This window comes from Barbus barbus (genome assembly GCF_936440315.1).
Source record: "Barbus barbus genome assembly, chromosome: 28".
Classification (NCBI taxonomy): domain Eukaryota; kingdom Metazoa; phylum Chordata; class Actinopteri; order Cypriniformes; family Cyprinidae; genus Barbus; species Barbus barbus.
Window position 1 is genome coordinate 6,138,701 of NC_136756.1, and position 26,683 is coordinate 6,165,383.

At 36.7% G+C, this 26,683-nt stretch overlaps 1 protein-coding gene across 1 annotated transcript in view; it reads left to right on the forward strand.

Annotated features, from left to right (window-relative positions):
• Positions 1-26,683, forward strand: part of LOC306847788 (tumor protein p73-like) — a 39,710-nt gene that overhangs the window by 4,304 nt on the left and 8,723 nt on the right. The window contains exons 2-11 of the mRNA XM_079381939.1: positions 1,309-1,404; positions 1,594-1,741; positions 9,251-9,496; positions 20,271-20,457; positions 21,369-21,484; positions 22,571-22,680; positions 25,139-25,281; positions 25,415-25,503; positions 25,613-25,737; positions 26,392-26,540. Coding sequence (XP_079238065.1) covers positions 1,309-1,404; positions 1,594-1,741; positions 9,251-9,496; positions 20,271-20,457; positions 21,369-21,484; positions 22,571-22,680; positions 25,139-25,281; positions 25,415-25,503; positions 25,613-25,737; positions 26,392-26,540 — 1,409 coding nt within the window. The remainder of the gene's footprint in view (positions 1-1,308; positions 1,405-1,593; positions 1,742-9,250; positions 9,497-20,270; positions 20,458-21,368; positions 21,485-22,570; positions 22,681-25,138; positions 25,282-25,414; positions 25,504-25,612; positions 25,738-26,391; positions 26,541-26,683) is intronic.

Consider the following 26,683-nt stretch of genomic DNA (forward strand, 5'->3'; position numbering starts at 1 on the left):
ACCCTCAGATTCCAGATTTTCAAATAGTTGTATCTCAGCCAAATATTGTCCTATCCTAACAAACCATACATCAATGGAAAGCTTATTTATTCAGCTTGTATATTATGTAATAATATTTCAGATATGTCAATTTGAAAAAATTGACACTTAAGACTAGTTTTGTGGTCCAGCGTCACATATTTGTCACACTGTGGAAACATCAGTGTAATAAAAAAAATAGTACTGGGGTTTTTATTTTCTTCAAATTTATCTCATTGCACAAGTTTGAGTAAAATTAAACAAGCTTGGGATAAATATAATTCACAGTATGATTGTATTGATGTTTTTTTATTCAGCAATAATATTAATATTAATTAAGATATGGGTATTTGAGTAATTTATCTTGCCTTTTCTAAACATTACAAAAAGTAATGTTTTTTTCTTACATTCACATGAAATAAAATCATGACTAATGTTAATAAATTACTGCTAAATGACATAACCTGCTTTCACATCTGAACTTAGTTCTGTGATGGTTTATGACATTGTGTAATTGTTTATGGGATGTTTGTTACAGTAGGATGATCCACTCACTTTCTGTGTTGACTTGTTCTTGTGTGGTTAGTCTTTTATAGCCCTCATTTCCTGTGAGTAATATGATGGAGGAAGTATGTGGTCTGTAGCGCTGTCACAGTGGAGCAGTGCCAGGCAGGTTCGGACACGTCGAGCCTGGCATCTTTATTCTGAATCTGTGCATCCAGCCTCAAAATCTGCTGGGATTCAAACTTCAGGAGATGCGTTGGGCAGCAGGGTGGAAATTACTTTCAAATTGAATCCTGTGTGTGTTCAGTCTTTAAACAATCGGGCGGTTCAGAGAGTTATTTTACAAATGTAATTTTCATCAATCTCTTTTTAGAGTATTCGGCTCAGTTGATTAAAAAAAAAAAATTTTCAAAGGTATAATTCACCCTTAAATTCACCTTCATGTTTTTTTAACTATACAACTGGAAAAAAAAGACAAGACGTACACTGTGAAAAAAAAAAAGTGTAATGGTGACGGGTAAATTAACTGGTTTTATTCCAGTCAAAAATATAATGTAATACAGCTGAATCAACCTAAATACATGAATTTATACATCCAAAGCTACTTTATTTGGGATAAATCGGGTAGAAATATCTATTTAACATAAGAATAGCAGAAATGCTTTATGGTTGTTGGTTTGCAGTTGAATGCATGCTGAACTGTAGCAGGTCATTTCACTGTTTTAAAGGTTGCCTTTGCTTTATGCATGTACCTCTGGTAACTCTTGTTTGTGATGTGATTTTCAGTGTGATCTGCTCTGCGGTGGATTGTCCAACATCCAAGATGTCCCAGTCGTCCACCGCTGATGAGGGTACAACCTTTGAACACTTGTGGAGTACCCTGTGAGTTCATATGCATTTACATAATGCCGTTTACATTGATATATTAATAACAATTAATTTGCACAATTTCAAAATAAACTGCAGTTTGTTTTTGTGAATTGCAGTACATAAAATTCATACACAGTATGGGAACGCTTTTACATGACCTTACATCAGTTTGTGATTCACGTACCTTCTGTGTTATTACAGCGAGCCAGACAGCACATATTTTGAGCTTCCTCAGGCAGGACACTCGGGGGACAGGGTGGCTTCCAGCAGCCTGCCCAGCAACCGCGCTGAAGTCTGCATGGACGTTTACCACATGAGAGACATGAGAGACATGAACGACAACGTCATGGTAAGAAGCCAGTGGAGAATTCACTGTGTGCAGATTTACAAACATCTAATAAATTCTCAGTAAAACCAGCCATTACATTCAAGGAGAAGTGATTGTAAAACAGTAAAAGTAGGGCACGGTGTATTTTATATTTATATTGAGTTTTTAAAGGTGTTTAACTTGTATTTTGAATTGTTTTGCATTGTCTGTGAAATTACTGGATAATGTCCTGGCGGAAAATGACCATTAGGACCATTGCACACTGAGTCTGAAATTTTCATATGTGCGTTTTCCGTTTTCTTCATATTCATCATCCTTTCCTATCAAAATTCTTATGGATGCGAAAACACAGAAAATTGAACCTGATCTGAATTTGTTTTTAATGACGGACGATAGTTTTGGAGGCAGTGTGTAAATATGATTGACACAACATGAGTTCGTATTTATTTTTCAACGTTTGAAAAATTTCGGACTCAGACCTTTACACTCTTAAAAATTAAGGTGTTTAAAAGGTTCTTCAAGCGATGCCATAAAAGAACCATTTTTGGTTCCACAAAGAACCATTCAATCAAAGGTTCTTTAAAGAACCATCTCTTTCTTACCTTTTTATAATCTGAAGAACCTTGTTTCGCCTCAAAGAACCTTTTGTGAAACGGAAAGCTTCTTCAGATGTTAAAGGTTCTTTATGGACCTATTTAGACAAAAAAGGTTCCTCTATGGCATCGTGAAGCACCTTTATTTTTAAGAGTGTATATTTATATTTGCCTATTTTACATTTTCATAATTTAGCTTTCCATAGTTGACAAATAACATTTGAAAATGACCTTTTTTTCCAATCAAATCTTTATGGAATGAGTTTATCTTTGCTGCTTTAACTCATAATCATTTCTTTTTGGATTTTTACTCATTTTAATAACCTTTTAGCTTGTTTGTAGTTTTGCACAATGAATATTAAAGCTGCTGTCCGTAAGTTTTGCCTCTTTGTCGCCATCTCTGTTGAAAACCTGGTATTGCAACCACGTGCAAAATAGTTTATTACGTGGGCTGTACTCTGGCACGGCTTCAGCGTGGATGAATCTAATGTTTTGAGGTGAATGTGTAGCTGTCAGTCACCACACCGGTGTGAATCAAACACTTAGTAATCACAGATTCTTGGAAATATGACCCAAATCAGAATTTGAACCGTATATTGTCATCAGAACAAGTAACAAGTCTATAAATTCTGCTACCAATGGTTAGGGGTAAGGATCGGTTAGCTCATATCACATAAAACCGTGCAAATTATTATTTTTGTTATACTTTATTCTCAAATTATTAATGTTAACAACATCAGCAGCACTGTGTGACTGAGTATGGTGTGTTAGCGTGTAGATTTTAATTTCTGTACAGTCTAATCTAATTGTCATACCATTCGAATTTCACCCCAAAAGCAAACTATGCTCCCTTTGAACTGGTTTTCTTTAAAATCTTGTGTAATCTCAGGCTGTCTGTAATCAGAAGCACATTTAAAACTTGAATATTTAATTTCATTCACCTGTGTTTCATAAACACATAATCCTTTCTGGATTACAATCCACCATCAAAATGATATATTTAATAATTCTAGCTGCTGTGAGAAAAGGCTATAAATGATCTGCCTCCTGCAGGATCCTCACATGTGAAAGCCTACTAGCCGGGACAACTTCTTTATGTTTACAGACGTGGCGTAATGACGCAGTGCCATGCTCGAATTTCCCGCGGAAACCTACCGTGCCACTTAAATTAGAAAACATAATTATAAGATAACAGTTGTGAATCGGGCTGAAGTAAGGCAATAGTTTTGAACACTGGCTGGTTATGTACTTGCTAAGATATTGATTTTGGATAATTTTGAACCCAAATAAAGTTACGGACTGCAGCTTTAGTTAAAGGCATAGTTAATTCTGTCATTATTTACTCATCCACAAGTTGTCTCAAACCTGTATGCGTTTCTTTCTTCCACAAAAGAGGATATTTTGAAAAATGTGGGTAGCGAAACAGTTGATGCCCCCTCAAAACAAACAAAACAAATACTACCAACATTCTTCAAAATCTTCTACAGAATTAAGAAACTCATACAGGTTTAGAACAACTTGAAGATGAGTAATGATGACCTTTCCCTTTAATTTCATAGCAACATCATGCCAACCTCCCATCCAAAACAAAAAGACACCCTGTACTGAACTCTGTTGGTTTTCCCTCCTTATCCATCAGGATTCCCTCCTCAGTCCCTAGTTTCCCTCTCCTGTGCTGTTTTTTCCCTCCCTCCGGTCTCTGCAGCAGGCTGGGGTGTTTGAGTGGAGGCTGTAGTGGGAGGTTGTGCTGCCTTAATTAGTGAGAAAAGCCAAGCCCGGAACATGACACCTGCTCCTGCCTCCCATCTGGAGACAGGGATGGATAGATGGACACACAGAATCTCACGAGGTCACATCTAACCCCAAAATCAAAAGAAATAAGAAATTATATTCTGTATTAAAAAGGCAGCCTATTTTAGGACCATTAGGATAGTTAAGACATTTAAGCGCATTTTCCCTCTAGTGTCATTACCGGAATTCATCTGAACTTTTTTTTTTTTTTTTTTGTCATTTCCATTATTTGATTCGTATTACTGTACTACAGTTTTTTTTTTTTTTTTTTTTTTTTTTTTAAGTGATAAAAATAATTAAAACGACATAAATTAGTGTATGTATAGTAATGATATACAATGATTTTGTTGCATTTTAAATTTTTTAATGCATTTAATTTTTCATTTAATGAGAATTGTGGAAATGTGCTTGAACACATTGGAAATGTGTTTTGCTGTACTGCAAAACAAGCAAACAGATAAACAAAAAACATAATTGTCCTAAAATAGCATGTAATATAATATAAGAGAGCCTGTACTAATATATTTTAATTATTTAATTGTTTTGAGAAATTATTTAAAAAATATATTTATTTATAATAATAAATTATTATTTGGGGGGTGAAATATGACCCAAACATGTTTTTGACAGGTTTTGTCAAATGAATTTAAAATGTGCGCTGCTTTGCAGTGTCTATATTTGTGAATTTCTGTTTCAATAGTTCCTGAATTCTGTAAATGATCTGTTCTAGGTCATATGGATTTTTCTCTCCTTATTGAGTTTTGGTTGTTCACTTTAGACTCGGACAAGCATTTTCAAGAATGTACTGATTTTCAGATGATTATTTTTCACTTGGCTATTATGGAAAATTGCTCCAAAAATAAGAGTTTGTAATTTTATTTATTTTTTTTTTTCTAGCAGTGAAAAGTGTAGGTAATTTCAAAAATAAGACGTATATAAAAAATAATTAACAATCTAACCATCCCCCTTGAAAAAAGTGGTATAGTATAAAAGACAAGTGGGCAAGTCTGGGCCTGCTTTTTTACTTAATGAATAGTCATGAGGCCAAAAAGTGGGAGGGCCAAAGATTTGTTGTTGGCTGCATCTAGAAGCTGACAGGGCAAAGAGAACTGGCAGAAAATCAGAAAAAGCGACTCGGAGTGCGTTACCTTTCCTGGAGTTGTTGTGTCAAGTTAGTTTCTTTCAGAGTGTCTAAAGTGAAGACGTGAGACGTGAAGAACTGAGAATTGCAGAACTCACCTGTGTTTTGGGTGAGGTCACATGACCAGACCAGTGGGAGAATCTCCCCTGTCTTTTGCCTGCCTAGCGGGATCGCTACAATGCTGTGTATCGGTGACCTGCATCATTACTACAGCACGGTAGGTGAGCGGTTTCTGAACGATTCCATTGATTTTTCAGGAGCAAGATTCTTTCTTTGCTCGCTGTCTTCCAGATTCATTGTGCCTGGCTTAACACTTTAGAGACCTTTATTTTATTTTTTATTAATCATTATATTAAATTACATTTATAAATGGATCTTCTATGATACATCTGTTAAAATACTAGTCTGTTTTTTACTAGGTCTTCAATTCTAGGTTTATCTGTAGTTGATTTGGAAATAATTTATTGTAATATACAACTTATAGGAGCTACTATTATAAATTGCACAGCTGCGTTTGTAAATGCTTAAACTTAATTTTGAATGATCCTCGAAAATGGCTTTTATATGATCATTTAAAAAATAATTTAAACATCTTCATGCGTTATTAATGTGAGATGAAACGTCTGATGCTGCTTGATAGGAAACCTTCAGCTGTTTTAATGCTATAGCTGCAGTATATCTTTAAGACGGACACCTGTTAATGTTTCTTTCTGTGCACAACTTTGTGTTTTGATTCACTTACAGGGATGACAGAAATATTGCAGCATGCAACATTTTGATATTTTTGCAGTTTAGTTCAGTCGTCTCACACCTGTTTACAAAGTCCAGAGCATCTACTTAAGTTCATTAGGTTATTATCAGGATTCAACAGAGCAGTTTTAAGTAGATGCGATGATGTCAGTCCTTTCAGTTTGCAGCAGAGGGTGCTGTTTTTTCATGTTAGTACAGAAACCATTTCTGCAGGTCACTGACACACCTGCACACTGCTTACTATGTTATGGCAAAGATATCCTTTGGAATATATTATATATAATATACTGTATAAAGACGTGGTCACATACAGTAGTTCATTGAACGTTTTAACACTATATGGGGTTAATTGTCACAATAAACCTGCCATTAAACACCTTATGAAAGTGAAGTGACATACGGCCAAGTATGGTGACCCATACTCAGAATTCGTGCTCTGCATTTAACCCATCCATAATGCACACACACAGCAGTGAACACACACACACCGTGAACACACACCCGGAGCAGTGGGCAGCCATGCTGCGGCGCCCGGGGAGCAGTTGGGGGTTCGGTGCCTTGCTCAAGGGCACCTCAGTCGTGGTATTGAGGGTGGAGAGAGTGCTGGACATGCTCGCTGTCACTCTCTCTGTCTATCTGTATATAATCCATATCATGAAGAAATTACAGGCTTATTACAGGCTTTACAGCAAAAATTATTTTTAACAAACTAGTAAATAAAAAAATGTAAAAGCAAAAACATTTATTGTATAATGTATGCATTTATAACTTTTAAAATGCATGTGACAATTTGCCCAACTTTTAAAGTCTGCCTTCATTATATAGTTGAATCTGGTTTGAATGAATGTCAGTGTGGCTGTCAGTTATAGTGAAAGCATATTGACATTTCTTCATGATATGGATTTTATACAGAGAGTGAGAGCGAGCATGTATGTGCAAAAATGAAATGTTAAATCATTTATTCACACAGACTCACACGTGCACACAACAACACTCTCTCTTTTTCTCTGTTACACACACACAACAATGCTTCTGTTCTGTTTCAACTTGTCACAGAGCATGTTTAGACTTACTGATGAGGCACACCTCTGTGTGTGTGGTAGACTCTGACACAGCGTTTCTCACATTTTCTTGCTCATCTTAAGATCATTTTTGGAAAGCACCCTATGTGAGGTAACAAAGTTCAGAAATCTATTATGAGGATATAGGCCTATTACACTGATAAAATGGAAGTAGTACTATTAGCATGAATGATTCTTCAAATCTTGCAGCTTGCTGAGGAGAGATGTGGCTTGTAGTGGTCAGATTTGCAATTTTCTCCTGGTGCATGATCAAACAGATGAACAATTTACACTGAAGTAGAGATTTAGAGCGTAGATAATCACTTAGAAAAAACTTTGCAACTCTTAGCAGCACTTCTGTTGAATTGTGCAGGAAGCACCTCATGGTTCTAGTTTTCAGTTAATTGCATTTTGAAAAACTCATCTACCTGTAAAACCTTTCCTTCTATAGCTCTTTTCTGCTGTGCTTGCTTGAATGGAGTTATTCATGTAGGCAGGGTCTTGAGAAAGTGTCTTCCGGCAAGTATATACTTGTGCAGGTGTTGTCTGACTGCCGGTATGCCATAATTAGGACAATGTGTGTTTCTGACCTCCGTCTCTCTGGACTCCACCCGCTCTGGTTCCCTGTGTCCACGAGGATCAGGACTCCACAGAGGACAGTTCATAGAGCGCGAGAACAGGTGACGGCATCTTAGGTTGAGCAGACTTTGCAAGATGAGTGTTTTACTCACTTTGGTTTCTGTGGGTTCATCAGTGTGTCGTTTGACAGCCGAGGACATGTGATTCTATCAGTTTGGACAATGTACCTTGTGAAAAAGAAGGTAAAGTTTTTCTCTTTGCTTGACTTGTGTTGCAGTTTGGCTATCTCATTTCACAGGGATCTGATTGGTCCACAGGTTTTGTGGGAATCATTACCCATCATGCTTTTTTCCTGAACTTTGAGTTATCAAAACATGTCTCCATGAATTAAGTGACAATGTTAGTATTTTTTGAGGTTTTTGCAATTATTTTTCTTATATTTATATAATAAGTGTAAAGGAAATTACATTTGATTTCTGTAAAAGCTTCTGATGCTAAAGTGTTGTGCTGGCTTGGATGTTGCTAGGGTGTTCTAGGTGGATGTTTGGTGGTTTCTCACTGCCCCAAGATGAAAGATCCAAGCCAAAGTATCTGATATTGTGGTTTCTAGATATGACTCTGGCTTCCAAGTCTGGAAAAAACATTTTTTTACATTTTGTAGTTAAAAATCGCAAGTCTGATAACTCAAACGTAATAACCCACCTCTATTCAGCAAACTGTGTAATTCATTTATGTCCATGCAAATGTATAAAAGCCCATTTCTGCCACTGAATAAAGTTAATTGACACTTTTTATCTCACAATTCAGAGACAAAAGTCAGAATTGTGAGACATATATACATTCAATTGCAAGTTATAAAGTCAGAACTCAAAATTGTGTGATATAAACTTGTAGTTTAGATTTAGTTTTCTCAGAATTGCGAACTTTTGTGAGATAAAACGGGCTATTTTATGAAATGAAGTGAAAATTACAATATAAACTTCCAATTGCGAGTTATAAAGTGAGATATAATTTTGCAATTCTGACTTTATAACAAGCAATTTAAAAAGAAAAGTCAAAGTTCTTCAGTGGCGGAAACTGGCTTCCATACAAATGATATGGGACGATTAAAAAAACAAAAATGAATGATAGTGATGCTGACATTTCAAAAACAATGCATGGAAATGTGAAACAAAAACACAACAAAGAAACTGTCTATGTTTGAGGACTTTGAACTCAACTCATCAAAAGGATGAAAATACATGGTTTATCAAATTAGCTAATGTTATGTCATTACGTCTTTGTCCAGCTGAGCTTTACTTTTAACACATCTGTCGAGCTGTACTTCTAGCACAAAACCTTATGAGTGGTGGGCATGATCTGTGAGTTTTGTTTGTAAGTTAGAGAAGAGAATGGCAGGCAATTAGACATCGGACAGATTACGGTTGTGTTTTACAACCTACCCTTCGCCCGGAGGCTCGACTCCCTCTCGTACACCCCGACGCGGTGTAACTGGAGCTCTAGAAGTGGAGTGGATGGAGTCTTATCTCCTCCCTCTTTCCCTCAAAGTCAACTTTCTGCCTCCCTCCTTCACCTGTCTCCCTCACTCTCCTTCTCTTTCTGCCTTTCCTCACAGTCTCAGTACAGCCTACTGAGCAGCAGTATGGAACAAGGTTTGGGGAACAGAGCAGCGTCTACCAGTCCCTACAGCTCAGAGACCACCTCCAACGTGCCAACGCCGTCACCCTACTCCCAGCCAAACTCGACCTTCGAGGCCATGTCTCCAGCCCCGGCCATCCCCTCCAACACTGACTACCCCGGGCCGCACAACTTCGAGGTCACCTTCCAGCAGTCGAGCACCGCCAAGTCAGCCACCTGGACGGTGAGTACAGCGTCTCTGCTGTGGTGCAACTGTATCACGTGAGCTCCTCGTGAACCCGTGTACACACAGTTCTTTTCCCATACGCACTGATGGTTTTGCTCGCAATGTGCAGTCGTCTTCAGTTGCTTCTTTGCCCTTTCTTCTGTCTGTTTTTGGCGGCTCATTTTCTAGACTCTCATTTTGGCGGCATTCCCGCTTTGTTCCTCTCTTTCAATGGGTTTCTAAACATCGTAGTTGAAATTAAATTTCAAGCAGGGTCCTGTGGCGTGACATGCTGTTCTCTATATAACCTGCACTACTGTTAAAAAGTTTGGAGTCTGTAAATGTGTTTGAAAAATTATTGTTCATGGTCGGAGGCTGCATTTATAGGAGTAAAAATACAGTAATATTGTGAACTATTATTACAATTGAAAAGAACTCTTTACATTTTAAAATATATTAAACTAGAAATGTATTCATGTGATGGTAAAACTGAATTTTTAGTAGCCATTACTCCAGTCTCCAGTGTCACATGATTCTTCAGAAATCATTGTAATATTTTGTGGAAACTATTTTTTTTTTTTTTTTCCCTTTTAGATTCTTTGAAACATTTATATTTAATAAATTTATATGTATATTTAAAAAAAGAAATAATGAAAAACTCTTCACTGTCACTTTTGATGTACTTAAAGCATCCTTGCTGAATAAATGTATTAATTTCTTAAGAAAAAAGCTTACTGACCCCAAACTTTTGAACCGTATTGTATATCTTAGTGTGTGTGTGTGTGTATATGTATGTGTGTGTGTATATAATAAATATTATATTAGCAGTTTTATGACCTCATTTAGATTTAAACGTTTTATGGTCTTTTTTTAAAGTTTAGGAATTTTATGAGCTGCAAAATAAACTATTATTGAAAATTGTGAAAATGAAAAATTAGACTAATTAAAAAAACTAATGAAAAATTAACAGCATCTGAAATATATTCCTTCTCTTCTACATACCTTATTCTTTTAACATCAAGTTTTCATTTATATGTATGTTATTTTCCAGCTTGGTTAATTAATTAACTTTAAGTATGTCTACTTGCATGCACTTAAGATTGTCGTTTTAAAAGTAAACTGTCACAGACTGTTCTCAGCGCGGTCTCTGATCTACAAAAATTCAAAAAGTGCAAAACCTTTATATTAAGCATCAGTTTAGTTTGTCTAATGTTTGCTTGTTTACATGTTTGCTTTGGATTTTGGAATTTGTTGGAGCTCAAAGCAATAGATCTTACACAGTAATCTGTTTTGATACCATTTGCACATAATTCGTCTTGAATTTTAAGGTAACTAATGAAACTGGGGAGGTGAATTTCCTAAATGGTTTAATGTTGAGAAATTTTCCTTTGTTATTTTGCATGTTTATGGTAGATAATAGCAGTAAGGTGTTTTTAGCATGTAGATGTGCAGTTGCTAGGGTCTTGAGTGTTTGCTAGTGCATTGCTTGGTGGTTGCTTACAGAAGTAACCTTAAGTTATGGGTTAGTTCAGATCTGTATATGAGAGAGAGTGCTCATAAGGTTTTTCTTAAACGCAGTGCATCCACACAGGAAAAGAATCACAGTAATGTCAAGCAGAGGAGCTTGAAACCAGAGCAGTCAGTGTTTTCCCTAAAGTCCAGTGTCACCATGAGGAAAGGTGCCACATCAGTCTGTCATGAAGATAACCCTCTGAAACAGGAGATGGGGCTCTTTCCTGCGTCGGCGGCTCTTAGGTTGTTTGTTGGATGAAGTCAAGCGTGAGGCTTGGTCTCTGACTTTCTGCGGACGTGTAAGGTGATCGCGGCCCCAGGAAGGTGAGTGCTATGGCCATCACTCAGTGTCTGCCTGTGAAGACTGTCACCTCTGACGAGCGCCACGTTCCGCTCCATTCTCAAAGACCAGGCCTCTGTGAGCAGCAATAACAGCAGGATAAGCTTTTAAAATGGGCATAAGTGGAGTTTGCAGCACAGATTGCTGTTTACGTTTTAGGATAAGAGAAGTGTGTTTGGCACTTCAGCTAGCGCCATAGATATAATGATAGTTACATACTATCTGGTTTTCTCTATATTAAATCTTCATGCATGTGGAACTCTGTGGGAATATTATGGTCCTATTTTTTATTTTTTTTTGGCCATGGAACCAACATTCTTAACTTTTTTTTGTTCTGCAGAAAAAAGAAAGAAATGCAGGTTTGAAAACAACATGAGAGTGAGTAAATGATACGTAATGCAAGTTTCATTTTTTGGTGAAGTATACACTGAGAAGTTTGAAAATTATTTAAAATATCACTTCTGCAATGGCATCCATCTCTGAAGACTTTTGCATGATTCTGCGTGAAAATGATGCTCCATGCCACTAGTTGTCAGTAAGTCCAAGATGACTTCTGTAGTGCAACATAAACAATAAGAAATTAAGTGCACCTTTAAAGGGGACATTTGTTTTTGTAGTGGCTGATATGATAGAAGTCTTGGGTTTTATAGTGACACTTACTAGTGCCGATGCAGCAAACAATGTAGGTTACCAATATGCCATTGTGGAAAAATCTCATTGTCCCATGATTTATTCATTCCACAACCCCAAGAATCCAATAACAGGAGGGTTCTCGAGATTAAGACAGCATTATTCAGTTGATCACATGACAGCAACTTGTGGGCCTCCATGAGGCATCAAGCTGCATGTTAAAAACATATAAAATATATATATAGGTTTTTGAGTCGCAGATCGAATGATTTTTTTAGATAAGCGAGAAACAAGAAAAAAAAAAATATTTAAAGCACCGTGAAGGGTTTTTGACAATCTTATGTGTAGCCTATGAATCTTAAATGCAGGGAGATGCAAAGGAGGAATCAATCCTGTATTTCCGTGCTGTCTGAAACACGTCTCTATGCTTGTGTGCGCTTTGGCATTTTGTGAAAACATTGCCTGAGTAACAAATTGAGTTCTCTTTCGTTTCTTGTTCTTGTGGTTTACAATTGCTTGAACATGTAAATTGGCAAATTAATCTCGAAATAACATGCATGCCGAACAGAGGGGTCTGGTCTGTACAAATCACGGATCCACACTCCGTTTAACTCCTCATATAGACTGACAGATCAGAGCAATCTATCATATACTAATTTAACATGAAATCGTCAAATTGCTACTCCATATCAATCACATACAACGGAAATACAGAATAATTAGAACAATCATTAATGCACAATAAATAACAGTGTCATGATCATATCTATAAGCTACACATTTTCCAAGAACGTCTTTGTGACGCGGTAGCAATTCTTCCACGGCCCGGTAGTGGGTCGCGGCCCGGTGGTTGGGGACCTCTTTGTTTAGAGTACTGATATATGCTGAGCCTTCATATAATGTGAGTGGACATTACTTTAAACATATTCATAAAGACTGAAAAGTATGTCTAAAGCAGTTGTGTTGAGATTGTTTTAGTTGGAGGTGGTACTAAAAATTATTTATTGTCGAAGCTTATAAGTAAACACTAGTTTACATTTTTGACTAGTAATTTCAAATTTGTTATTTATCAAGTTTACATCTTGTTGCCATCCACTCTTAAAATGAAAGGTTCCTAAAGGGGGGTTTGTAGTGATGCCATAGAGAACCATTTTTTTTTTTTAGGTTGCCCAAAGAACCTTTCAGTGAACAGTTCTAAAAAGAACCACTCTTCCTGAGCGTATATTTTGACAATCTAAAGAACTGTTTTACTGCAAAGAACCTTTTGTGCAATGGAAAGGTTCCATGGATGTTAAAGGTTCTTCATGGAACCATCATTGCTAATAAACGACTTATTTTTAAAAGTGTTGGGGCCAGATTTACTAACAGCTAGCACGAACACAAAGTCTTTTGATGTTAAAATAGTACTGTACAGGATTTACTAAAGACGCGCAGTGAAGAATTAGCACTGAAAAGGCATGGTCAGTTATTTTTGACTGAACTTTCTCAATATGCATTTGTAGGAGTTTCCCTTTCAGACACACAATTTATGGGAGGAGAGTATTCAAATGAATCTCGCAATGCAAATTACTAACATTTGCGCTCGTGAAATTATTAGTATTTGCACCATTATTTAACGTCCAAAAAAAAGCATGCCTTAAACTATTTTGCGCGTGTTGTAAGTAGATCACCCACACCTGATGGACATCAGCTCTGCTTTCAATTGGGATATTGCGTTGGTCGTTATGTAAATGAGGTGTTGCATCAGTGTTTTTTTTTATTTGCGCATTTTTAGTAAATCTCCCGCCGAAATTTCCACGCCCATCGGTGCTGTTTTGGAATTACGCTCTCGTGCTAATTTGCCCTGTTTAGTAAATCTGGTCCTTGGTGTCTTCACCCCATATACAAATTGAAGGCAGATTTCAAAGTAGATTCAGAAATTAGTATTGGTTCTTCTATATAAAGTAACATTTCCAAAGGTGGCATTACGGGAGGAAGGATTCTCTTGCATTTGATTGGACAGAAATATCTTTACGATTGTAAATGCAAGATGACTCGTCAATATTCTTTATCTGTTTTCCTGGAATAGAAAAAAAAGTTGCATCGGATCTTTAAAAAAAAAAAAGCAAAAAGCCACAGTTGTTCTTAAATGTACTGTACATGGATTCATTTAAAGAATATCATAGATTTCACACCTTTTTTGTAACTTCAGAACATCTACTCGATGCAAATGTCCATCACAGGACAAGAAGTTGCTTGCCTTGCAACTTTGTGATGGCTTTGGTTTTCACTCTGCTGCCCACTCTAAAGACCATTAAATTGCTTACTTTATCCTCCAAAAGAAACGGAGAAAGGAAGAAATGGCTTGGGATTATTGTGAAGTTATGTGGAATGCCAATGTAACCTCACATTCAGGGAATTTCCAGACGTGATACAAAGGCTTGCAGGCTGAGGATTTCTGGGATTACTGTGGAAGTGGTAAGTGAGTCATTGTGTGGCAAACTGAAGGGTTAAAGCATGATGCTCTTGGGTTTGTGTAGCCTCGGGATGCTTTGGGAGAGGCATGGGGGCATTTTGACTGTAATCTAGTTGATCCGCAGTGGGCTTCTCACTGCTACCTGAAACAACATTCCTCTCAACCAACCTCACAGATGAACCATTCGTAAATTCTGTGTTGCACAACCGCCTGTGTTTAGTATTGTTGTGATAATGTTTTCTCACTCCTATGAATCCTTCTGGCATTGATGTTTCACAATAATTATGCTTGTATTGTTTTAATAAACCGCATGTCATTCCACATGACTATAACACAACCTGCTTAAAGGAGTAATATGAGTGACATGCACGCTGGACATTTAGCTGCAGTCCCTGTTTAAAGGAATATTTCATTTACTCATCTTCATGCTAGTTCACATGTTCTTTCTTCAGTAGAACACAAAAGAAGATGCTTTGCAGAATGTCTTAGCTGCTCTTGTCCATAAAACTGATTTTAGAATTGGCACATCAAGACATGTTACATCAGGTTTGATGTTGGAGGGGAAGATTTTTAAGAAATAATCATTTCAATTTTAGTCATCGCTTCACTCAAAGATCATATGGTTTCAGAAGATATCAGAACATTGCGTTTATGAAATGTTTTTTCATTACCATTCATTTTCAGGAGGCAGGCAAAATAAATACATTTGTGTTGAATGGAAGAAAGAAATTTAACAGGAGGTTTGGAACAGTTTGAGGGTGAATAATTGATAACAGATTTTTTTTTTTTTTCTTTTTCATTCAAACAATTTCCTTCTCATTCTCTGCATTTATTTAGTAATAATAAATAAGATGGTAGGCAGTAATGCTCAAAACCGGCCAGTGTATCGGTGTAGAGTTGAGTCCACGTCTCTGTCCTTGGTTCTGAAGCCCTTCCGTTCATTCAGCGGTGTTTCTGATGACCTGTGCGAGCTCCTAAATGTGGGGCTTTTTTCATTGCTGAAAAGGTTTTAAGGTCATTTTCTGCTATCTTCCTGAATCGGTTTCTGCCTGGGCCTTTGCCTCTGTCTTTTTAGGCCCCAATTATGGTATGATATCACTGAGTGAATCACAAAAACAACTTGTGTGTTAGGGATAACTGTTTAAAAGCTCGCTCTCAAATGCACATTATAGGCTTAAAGCAGGAGCTGTCATAAGGGATGAAAATGAGTTCTGACACCTCAGGTTTTCCAATAAAGACCCCGATACTTTTTTTTTTTTTTTCTTTTCTTCGTTGTTGGCATATAAGTAGGGCAAGTCTGAGCACGTCTTTGCTTCTGGAGTATTTGAGGCTACTCTTCTTAGCTTTTACCCTCATAGCCGGCGAGCGGGTCTAAACACGGCCCAAAGCCAGCGCATCCTTCTCAAAATGACAAAACGCACACATTTGCTGAGATTTCATACAAATGTGCAGGCACACAGACTGCATGCAAAATTTGTAAATTTTTTTTATTTTTTTTATATAAAATCCATTGGCCCCTCCATAATTTTGATTTGTTTGCTATGAACCTAAAGTGATAGTCACCAAAAATTAAAAATCATGTAATCGGTTTCATGCTATTCCAAACCTTATGACATCCTTTCTTGCATAGAACACACACGCATACCTAAAAAAAAAAATATATATATATTTTTATTTTTTTTTTCATATACAGTGAAATTGGATTAGGATAGGGACCGTTGTTCACGTTCATTGTGTGGCAAAGAGCAACTTGGACATTCTGCTAAATTTATCGCATCATCCAGAATATATTTTTTACTTGAACTTTTCCTTATGCAATTTTAACTACATTTTTTTTTTTTTTGTTTCCTTTTATACCTCAAATGTTGCTCAAAAATGTCTTGTTAATTATTCAGTTTCTAAATCTGAAACATGCAAAAGCAAAATGATTTTCCCATTACATTACAGTTTGGAAAGAAGTGTTTCTTTGAGTTCTAAAGTTGAATATTTGAATTGTTTTTAAGAAAAAATGGTCTGCCCCTCCCTGTAAAGAATACTTGTTTCCACATGTCAGCAAACTGCAGCCAACTCCAAAAAAACGATTCTCCAAAAATATGAAAATCAGTTGTGTACTCTGAGCTCAGATGAGGCTCAAACAGACTTTAAGTGAATCTGAAACACTTGAGAATAAATGTCAATGTGCTGTAAAAATCCAAAATATTAGTTTTGATATAATGTGGAGAAAAACTGAGGTTATTTATTTTTAAAGAGAGATTTCCTTTTCCTCACAGAAATATTAGAAGAACAATAATAAAAAAATTAAAACAAATCTGAAGAATATTTCAACTGTTTTTTTTTTTTCTGTACAATGAAAGTAAATGGGGTCCAAAACAACACTGTGGGCATTGGACATTTTTCAAAATATATTTTTTTTGTTTCACAAAACAAATTCATACAGGAATGGCATGTGAGTGAATAAATGATGACAATGTTTTTTCTTTTTTTTTGGTGAAGACTCTGAACATGAAGGGGAAAAACCCCTCTTTGTTCATTTGAACTGTCTGTTTATTCTGATTCTATTACTGAATGCAATATGTTTTTTCTTCATTATGTACTTTAAGTATTAAATTGATTAAGTCTTTATTACTATTTAATTTTTAAGGAACTTTAAAAAAAAAATCTTTATTTGTAGCATGCAACTGTTTCTCGCAGCGTGTCTTGAGGGAGCAACGGAGCGGTAGCGTATGTGATGCTGGCTGCAATTTCACAGCATAGGCAGCACATTTGTGAATTTATTGACTGAGATGGGGAGTTGGCTGAATTTGCAGGTGGCATGCTGAAACATGTCCATCAGGCTGTCAGACTCATCATTATCACTCAGGCCGTCGAGCCTGCCCGAACGTGTGCCTTTCCAATGCTCACCTTCCTCCAGCCCATCATCTTATTCCACCTTACAGCACTTACGCCGTCTACACTGCAGGCGAGCGCTGCCAGTATAATCAAGCAAGCTGTCTACAAAAAAAAGTTTCCTGCTTTGTTTTGCATGCTTGCAATGTAGAGGGCTTTGTTTAAAAATGATTATATTAAACTGAATATTATTTCACACATGTAGGTCCAACTTTTGATAGTCCAGTCACTGGGTTCCCGCTTGATTTGAGCCCTCGAGAGTTCCTGTCCATGTCAGAGTTTTCTCTAGTGTGTAGAGCTTTAGTCTTTTCATGGAAAATGCTTCAGGTTAAAGACTTACAAAAATGAAGGCTCCAATTAAAACCAGAAAGGGTTGGTTCTGACCAACTGATGCCACACACGCTTAAAAAAAAAAATCTTTGTTGGTATTTGTGGTTTTGTGAAGAAACATTAACATCCATGGAATCTTTCCACTGCACAAGTTCTTTATAGAGGAAAAAAGTCTATTCTGACTATAAAAATGTTCTTCGCAATAAGAAACAATGGTTCTTTTAAGGATTGTTCACTGAATGTTCTTTGGGAATCTAGAATGGTTCTTCCATTTGATTTAAGTTAACTAATTATTCTCCAGTTATTTAAAGAATCAAGAAATCAAAACCTTGATCTGGAGAACCTGTAAAGTAACTTCAAGAATGATTAGCCACTCAAACCCAATGCAGCAAAAACGCTTCTTGATAACGCTTCTTGTTCTTTGTTAAACCTAAGATGAGCTACGAAGTAAGAATCTATGAAACAATCTTTGTTACACCCTTAAAAAAACGTTATATGTGACTCTGGACCATAAAACCAGTCTTAAGTCGCTGGGGGATATTTGTAGCAATAGCCATATAATTTGACATTGTATGGGTCAAAATGATCAATTTTTCTTTTATGCCAAAAATCATCAGGACATTAAGTAAAGATCAAGTTCCATGAAGATATTTTGTAAATTTCCTACCATAAATATCAACTTAATTTTTGATTAGTAATACACATTGCTAAGAACTTCATTTGGACAAATTTAAAGGCGATTTTCTTTTTTGCACCCTCAGATTCCAGATTTTCAAATAGTTGCATCTCAGCCAAATATTGTCCTGTTATCCTAACAAACCATCCATCAATGGAAAGCTTACTCATTCAGCACTTTGAAAAATTGACACTTATGACTGGTTTTGTGGTCCAGGGTCACATTTAAGGTTCCATGAAGAACCTTTAGAATCCTAGGAACCTTTCCATTGCACAAAATGTTCTTTATATAGGAAAAGGGTTTGAAATATTAAAATGTTCTTCACACTAAAAAAAAAAAACTATTCTTTTAAGAACTGGTCACTAAAAGGTAAAAGGTTCTTTGGGGAGCTTAAACGAGTTCTTCTGTGGCATCGGGGTTAAAGCCCTCTTTTGGAACCTTTATGTTTTAGGAGTGCTGGCGTATCATTAATGGAGCTCTTCATGTTCCTGTGTGGTGTCAACACGTTAATGTCCTTATCTTTCAAGCCATTTTTGAATCAACTGAGATTCTTTCAACCAAATGGGAATTTCAGCTACATAAGTATTCCAGGAGTAGATGGATTGAGTGTGAAACAGTGTCAGGATGATGTGAACGAGGGTGTGAATGTCAGATGGGCGAGTTGAGACGTCTTCCTGTGCTGCTCACACATCTGCACCCAGCCATTTATGCTGCGCGCTGTGTGTGTGTGTGTATGTTACTCATTTGCATAGTCTCTCAGTGAAAGTGTGAGTGGAAGTTGTGCTGATGTTCTTACATTAGTAAAATAACTGCAGTTTTACACAGAGAATAAAGACTATTACACTAGTAGATTTATGAGATTCGCAAGGAAATCACTTTTTTGTAGATTTTTAAACACAGATACAGATGAATAATAACTCAACACATTATGCTATGCATTTCTCCTAGTGTTGCTATGTGTTTGCTAGGGTGTTCTGGGTGGTTGCTGAGTCACAGTCTCCGTGATAGTCTTACTCTAAATATGACTCCCATCCTTCAAATAATATCCTAATATATTATGATATTAACTGTTATGAGTTTATCATCCACCAGATCTGAACTGGACTTTGTAGGCAGTACTATATCTTAAATATAATGACGCTAATAACTTAAAAAAACAAACTGAACAAATTAAAAAGTTAGGCATTTATATTGCTCAATTTTTTAAAAGCGGTTTATTTTTATTTGTTGACACTGATTTGATCTTTTGTGTTATGTATGACTTTTTATTACTTCATGAAAATATAGACTTAATAATTATTTCTTGTTTGCGTCTCCAAAACAAAATCAATTTAAACAAGCAAACAAATAAAGTTGAGTAAGGTTCAGTCAGCTATTTTGGTTTTACAGTTAGGTTTGTTTCATTCTGACACTGAATTTTATTCTGATTCGGATTTAAGACGGATCAGATGTCACTTGTACTATTTAAGTTAGACAACTATATAATGTAGCTTTATGGGAAACACTTATGATTGTATAATGTTATTGCAACATCAGTAGCATTCATCAAACAGTGTTCGTGATGTTTCTGTTGCAGCACCTGGCATACAATCTCCCTTTCATAAAATCTGAATCACATTAATACAAGTCTGCACAAAGCAGGCTTGTACATTTGGTTTTTGAGGGAATATTTGGGATGTCTTTATAGTTTTAGACAAGCTCTGACATGCTTATGAGTGTGTGTGTGTGTGTGTGTGTGTGTGTAAGAGAAAGACCTCATCAGATGATGTATTAATTTATAATCAGATGACTTGGCTTCATCTATAAAGAATCATATTTTTTAACATGTGTGGCCATTTAGTGTCATAAAGGAGGACAAAAGGGCCAAATCCACTCAGGACCAAAAAAAAATAATAATTTTGTTTTGACCATAAGCAGTGTTTCAAATGTTTATTTCTGTTTTTTATTATTATTATTTCTGCAGTACTCTCCGTTGCTCAAAAAGCTGTACTGTCAGATCGCCAAGACCTGTCCGATTCAGATCAAACTGGCTTCCTCGCCCCCAAACGGCAGCGTGATACGAGCCATGCCCATCTACAAGAAAGCCGAACACGTCACAGAGGTGGTCAAACGGTGTCCTAACCATGAACTCGGACGGGACTTCAATGAAAGTATGAAATAAATCTGTCTTTTTTCTGTTATTTGACTGTTCGTGTTGGTGCTAAAAAGACATTTACATTTACATATGAATACTTTATATATGATCAGACATTTGTTGTTTCAATTTGTTGACTTTTGAACAATTATTGACCAAGATTCTTTCCCGGAACAGCATTTATTAATGAAACGCACACCACTAACATAACAAAATAAAATCTGATTGATTGTAGTGACATTTTCTTGAACTGTTTTTATTTTCTTTGTCAAAAATAGCTCAAAAATATGAATTAATATTAATAAACTAACCTGATAACATGAGGTTACATGAACTGAAGTCATTTTGAGCATTAGATCATATAGGAAAAAAATCAAACAAATTCAGGTTGCAACTTTTTAAAGTGTATTCTGATAAATTGTATAACTTGTGAAACCAGCTGTTACAGATACAACTATCTGTTCTAGGATCTGAATGTGTTGTGCAGAAAAATACAACACATTTCAGAACTGGTGGACTGATATAATATAAACAGTCTGTTTCAGTGTAAGACATGAATTTGAACAAAATCTAGCTAACCACCATAATTTGACTAAAACCAGCTGCCTACTAAAATCAGACTAGGTTTCCTTCTAAATGTTGATATTGCTTTGCAAACTGGTTATTGACATCCTGAAAATCCACACCACCTTATACTCTATGGTCAACACTGATGGATAGTCTTTAAGTCATTTGTCTTCAGCTCATTCATATTTAATTTACTAAACTTTCAAATGTTAAAGTAAAAATGTAAACAAAGATCGTCTTGTTTTCTGAAACGAGACCTTGATGCCTGGTCTTGCATCCCCACATTCACACTTGGTCAGTATTCCTGTTGTCCTTCCACTTCTAATTCATAATCTCTCTTGTCCTGCTGACTCTGTCCAGGTCAGACAGCTCCTGCCAGTCACTTGATACGGGTGGAGGGCAATAATCTGAGTCAGTACGTGGATGATCCTGTGACCGGCCGACAGAGCGCTCTCGTTCCGTATGAGGCTCCACAGGTTAGTTCAATCATTGCATGTAACTCCCAGTGTTATTGAGATACTATTTAGTTAGTTTTCTTCTATATATTTTAATATGAATAAAATATGAAGTATTAAATGTTAATATTTATTAATTGATTTATTTAATAAAATCCATATTGTTCTCCACTCTTATGCTTCATATAGCATGTTCTAGTGCTGTTTTATTTCACATACACTTTGTATATTCGTGCCACGACAGCACACAAACATTGTGAATTCTTGCAGATCCATATGCATAAGTGTGCAAGTACACATATTGTTCGATGGCATGCAGTGATCATTCAGTTCAGGACGCTAAACATGTTCTGACTGGCTATAAATAACCCAGGGATTATTCTCAGTTACAGGACCTGCAGTTATTCCTCTTTTTACGCTGTTGCTTTGTTTTGTGTTGAATATCAAATGGTTGGCACCACCTAGAGGTGTATATTTTTTACATGCTGTAAGTGCTGATGTTCGATAATACATTAAATTACTAAAAAGCAATGCATTTATTTAAGTGTACAAAAACAGTAAACAGCAGTTTTTAACTAAAACTGGATTTAAAAAACTTAATTAAAAAGGGATTTCTTGAACATCATTGACTGACTATACAAAAAGTTCTCAATAGTCAGTGCTTTATTAACGTTTAATTACTTGCATCATTAATTAACAATGTGCAATTCATTTGTTGCAATATTTAATGATTTAATAGTTAGTTAATAAAAATACGATGGTTCGTTGTTAGTTCATGTTAGCTCAGATCCGTTAAGTAATATTAATAGATACAACTTTTAATTATTTTTAATTTCATTATTAAATGTTGAAATTAATGTTAGTGTTACATTTGCTATAATTATGTAATTATAGTAGTTATGTATTGTAAACAAATGTAACCTTATTGTAAAGTGTTACCCCCCCCCCCCCCCCCCCCCCAGGTGTTTCTGAATAAATCTAACTGTATTAAAGTGAATTTGACTTCTCAATACAAATATTTTTCCCTGAACAGAATGCTATTTCCTCTATTTTACAATATAATTGAATGCTTCTGGAAACTGATTGTCTTTCTCTTCTTTCGTCAAGGTGGGGACTGAGTTCACAACCATTCTGTATAATTTCATGTGCAACAGCAGCTGTGTCGGTGGAATGAACCGCAGACCCATCCTCATCATCATCACGCTGGAGACACGAGAGTGAGTCAACACCCTTACTTGTGTTCTACAGCAAATAATACACTGACATCTTTCCTTGCTTCCTAAAGAGTGGTTCTTAAAGGGAAAGTTCACCCAAAATGACAATTTACTCACCCTGAAGTTGTTTCAGACCGGTTTAAGTTTCTTTCTTCTGAACACAAAATAAGATATTGTGAAGAATGTGGGTAACTAGTTTAGTTTATTCATTTATAAAGCACATTTCTAAACAACTGAAGTTGCAACCAAAGTGCTGTACATTTACATTTATTCATTTAAAGTAAAGTCGTGACGTATTGTCAAGTATGGTGACCCATACTCGAAATTGGTGCTCTGCGTTTAACCCATCCAAGTGCACACACACAGCAGTGAGTAGTGAACAAATCCACACACACACACACACACCGTGAACACACACCCGGAGCAGTGGGCAGCCATGCTGCAGCGCCCGGGGAGCAGTTGGGGGTTCGGTGCCTTGCTCAAGGGCACCTCAGTCGTGGTATTGAGGGTGGAGAGAGCGCTGGACATTCCCTCCCCCCACCTACAATTCCTGCCGGCCGGGGGCTCGAACTCGCAACCTTTCGATTACGAGTCCGACTCTCTAACCATTAGGCCACGACTTCCTTAGCTGACGCTTTTATCCAAAGCGACTTACAATTGCTATACCTGTCAGAGGTCGTACGCCTCTGGAGCAACTAGGGGGTTAAGTGTCTTGCTCAGGGACACATTGGTGTCTCACAGTGGATTCGAACCCGGGTCTCTCACACCAAAGGCATGTGTCTTATCCACTGCGCCATCACCACCCAATACCTGTACAGAGGTATTAAAACAAAATTAACACACTGGATCAAAACCTTAAAACATAAAGAATGCAGATACGTTTTTAGGGAAGATTTACAAGTAGAAACCGAAGGGGAGGATCTAATATAGAGAGGGAGGCTGTTCCAGAGTCTGGGAGCAGCCACCGAGAAAAGCCGTAAGGATACGAAAAGAACGTAAGGATCTTGAGGCATTGTATGGGACAAGAAGATCACTGATATTGAGGGGCAAGACCATGCAAAGCTTTATAAACAAAAAGCTAAATTTTAAAATCAATCTGGGACTTAACCGGTAACCAGTGGAGAGAGGCAAGCACAGGAGTAATGTGCTGACACTTTTTAGTGCCAGTCAAAAGCCTGGCTGCTGTGAACCATCTGCAGATGATTTACAGTTGAAATAGGCAAACCCAGGTGTAAAGACTTACAATAATCCTGCTTTGAGATAATAAATGCATGAATAAAAGATTTTTTTTATTTTTTTACACCCCAGCACCACTTTTTTGCATAACCGTGAACTTTTTCCAGAACTTTGGAAATGAAAGACAGTTTAGACATGTGTCTGTAGTTAATCAAGTGAGGTTTTTTAACAATGGCTGTACTGTTGCATGTTTGAGGTTAGAAGGTTACACCCCATTGACCAATGAACTCTTTACAATGGTGGTCACAACTGGACTTAGAGCTGAAAAAACCTTTAAAAATGTGTGAAGGCAAAACATCAGAAGGGCAAACAGAGGATTTCATACTAGAAACAATATCATGAAGCTGTGAGGGCGACACAGGTTGAAAAAGTGAAAGAGCACTGTCATAGGGGGGCATTTCCAGGGATGAAAACCTCTGAGAATATTCAAGCAAATACCCTGCATAAAATGTGTTAAATTTTATGGATAAAATGTGTTAAAAACTGATCACACAGGTCAGTAGAAACCTCAGGTAGAACACTAGAAGAGGGATTTAGAAGGGCATTAGAATTTTGTGCAATTAAATCAGACATAAATTTAAACTGTGCCTCCCTAACAGCATTCTGATACTGCTTAAGACACTCCCTGAAAATTTTGCATGATATATGAAGTTTGTCTTTCCTCCACCAGCGTTCAGCACACCTGAACTCTTATCTGACCATGTGAGTGGGCCCATTTGTAACCTCAGAGGAGCAATTGAGTCTAAAGTAGCAGTGCAGGTACTGACAAAAAGGTCAACCAGATCATCAGGATGAACACAGGAGGAAAGTTTCACCAACATTAGGGGTTTGGGAAGATAAATAGACATCAATGAAAGACCTAGCAGTACAAGATGGCAAAAGTGAAACTAAACAGTTGCTAGTCACAAATGAGTTCCATAGAATGGAAGAAAAAAAATACTATGGAAGTCAAAGGGGACCAGAAACCGAAGAAAGAATCTCAAATCAGTTTGGAACCACTGGGTGAGCAAATGATGACGCATTTAATTTTGGGGGAACTATCCCTTTAAGTGGTTTTGCTTCAGAACAGAACAAAAGTAAACAAAAACGCACTTAGAATTGAGCATTGAAATGTATTTTGATTGTGAACTGCATGACAACAACATGCAAACTATTCACATGACGTAGGCTGAATAGTTTGGTTATGCTAGAAGTTAAAGCTGAACTCTACCATGTTTTTGCTCAGCGGACAGGTTCTCGGCAGGCGTTCGTTTGAGGGCCGGATTTGTGCCTGTCCCGGTCGAGACCGCAAAGCAGATGAGGATCATTTCAGGGAGCAACAGGCTCTAAATGAGAGCGTGGCCAAAAATGGAAATGCCAATAAACGAAGTGAGCCATCAATGTATTTCCACAAGCGCTTCATTCTTCATCTCATATTCAATATAAGTTTCTAATCTGACAGTTGATATCTTAGTTATGTTATCTGTGGTTATAACTGGAGCTTCTGTTTCTGATCTCACAGATTTCAAACAGACTCCAGGCAACATTACAGGTCCTTCCATCAACATCAAGAAGAGGCGACATGGAGAAGAGGAGCTGTATTACATACCAGTGAGTGTGGAAGCATGCAGTTTGATTTCTTTTAATGTTTTTTTTTTTTTTTTTTTTTTTTTTTTTTTTTAATATAAGTTAATTCTAATATTTTTGGATTGTTTTGAAGGTGCGAGGCCGGGAAAACTTTGACATCCTGATGAAGATAAAGGACAGTTTGGAACTTGTGGAGTATGTACCACAACATTTCGTGGATTCATACAGACAACAACAACAGCAGCTCCTACAGAGACAGTGAGTCTTTATATAGGGATCATACGCTACGGTAAACGTTCAGAGTCAGGACATGTACGATTTTTGTATTTTTTTTTTAAAGAAGTAACACTTTCATTTAGCAAGGATGCATTAAATGTATCAAAAGTTAGAGCTAAACATTTATAATGTTACAAATTTTTTTTTTCAAATAAATTAAGTTGTTTTTAACTTTTTGATTCATCAAAGAATCCTTAAAAAAAAGTTTCCTTAAAAAGTGACCATTAGTTTTTGATGGAGTAGCGCAATATTGTAATGCATTACTTTAAAAAGTAACTTTCCCCAACACTGTTAGTATCACACCTGCCAAGTTACTGAATACAGGTCTTGATAAGTACACATGGACCACATAGTCAATGTTTATTGTAATTTCATAACTGTCAGAACTTATAAATATCATAAAAGCTAGCTTAATCTCAGTAAATAGATTGGTAAAATGAGGAGGGGGCTTTGCAATGTAAATGTTAATGTATATCTGCAATAACAGTACATATAAGTTGTTGTTTTTTCACAAGAGGAGAATATATTCAGTTGTTCATGATATGACCTCTTTCAGCTCTTTCTTTAGGATCTAGTACTTCAGTGTTCCACACTGAGTGCCGTACATTAATTATATTCCTCTCATGTGATTGACAGGAGTCACGTTGCCTCTCCGTCTCCATATGGCACACTCAATAACATGAATAAGATCCACGGGTCCATCAGCAAACTTCCCTCAGTGAATCAGCTCGTGACACAGCAGACTCAGCAGAGCGCAGGACCCTCTGCGTCCATGTCACATATGGGTAAGAGCCTACACAACATTTCAGTGCCTTTTATATAAACTGTGCATTTCATACAGTTACCTTGTTGACCAAATTGCCAATGGGTTGTAAATTAGGGGCATTTTCCAGCTACATTTATTGGTCATGAAATTTGAGTTTGCATT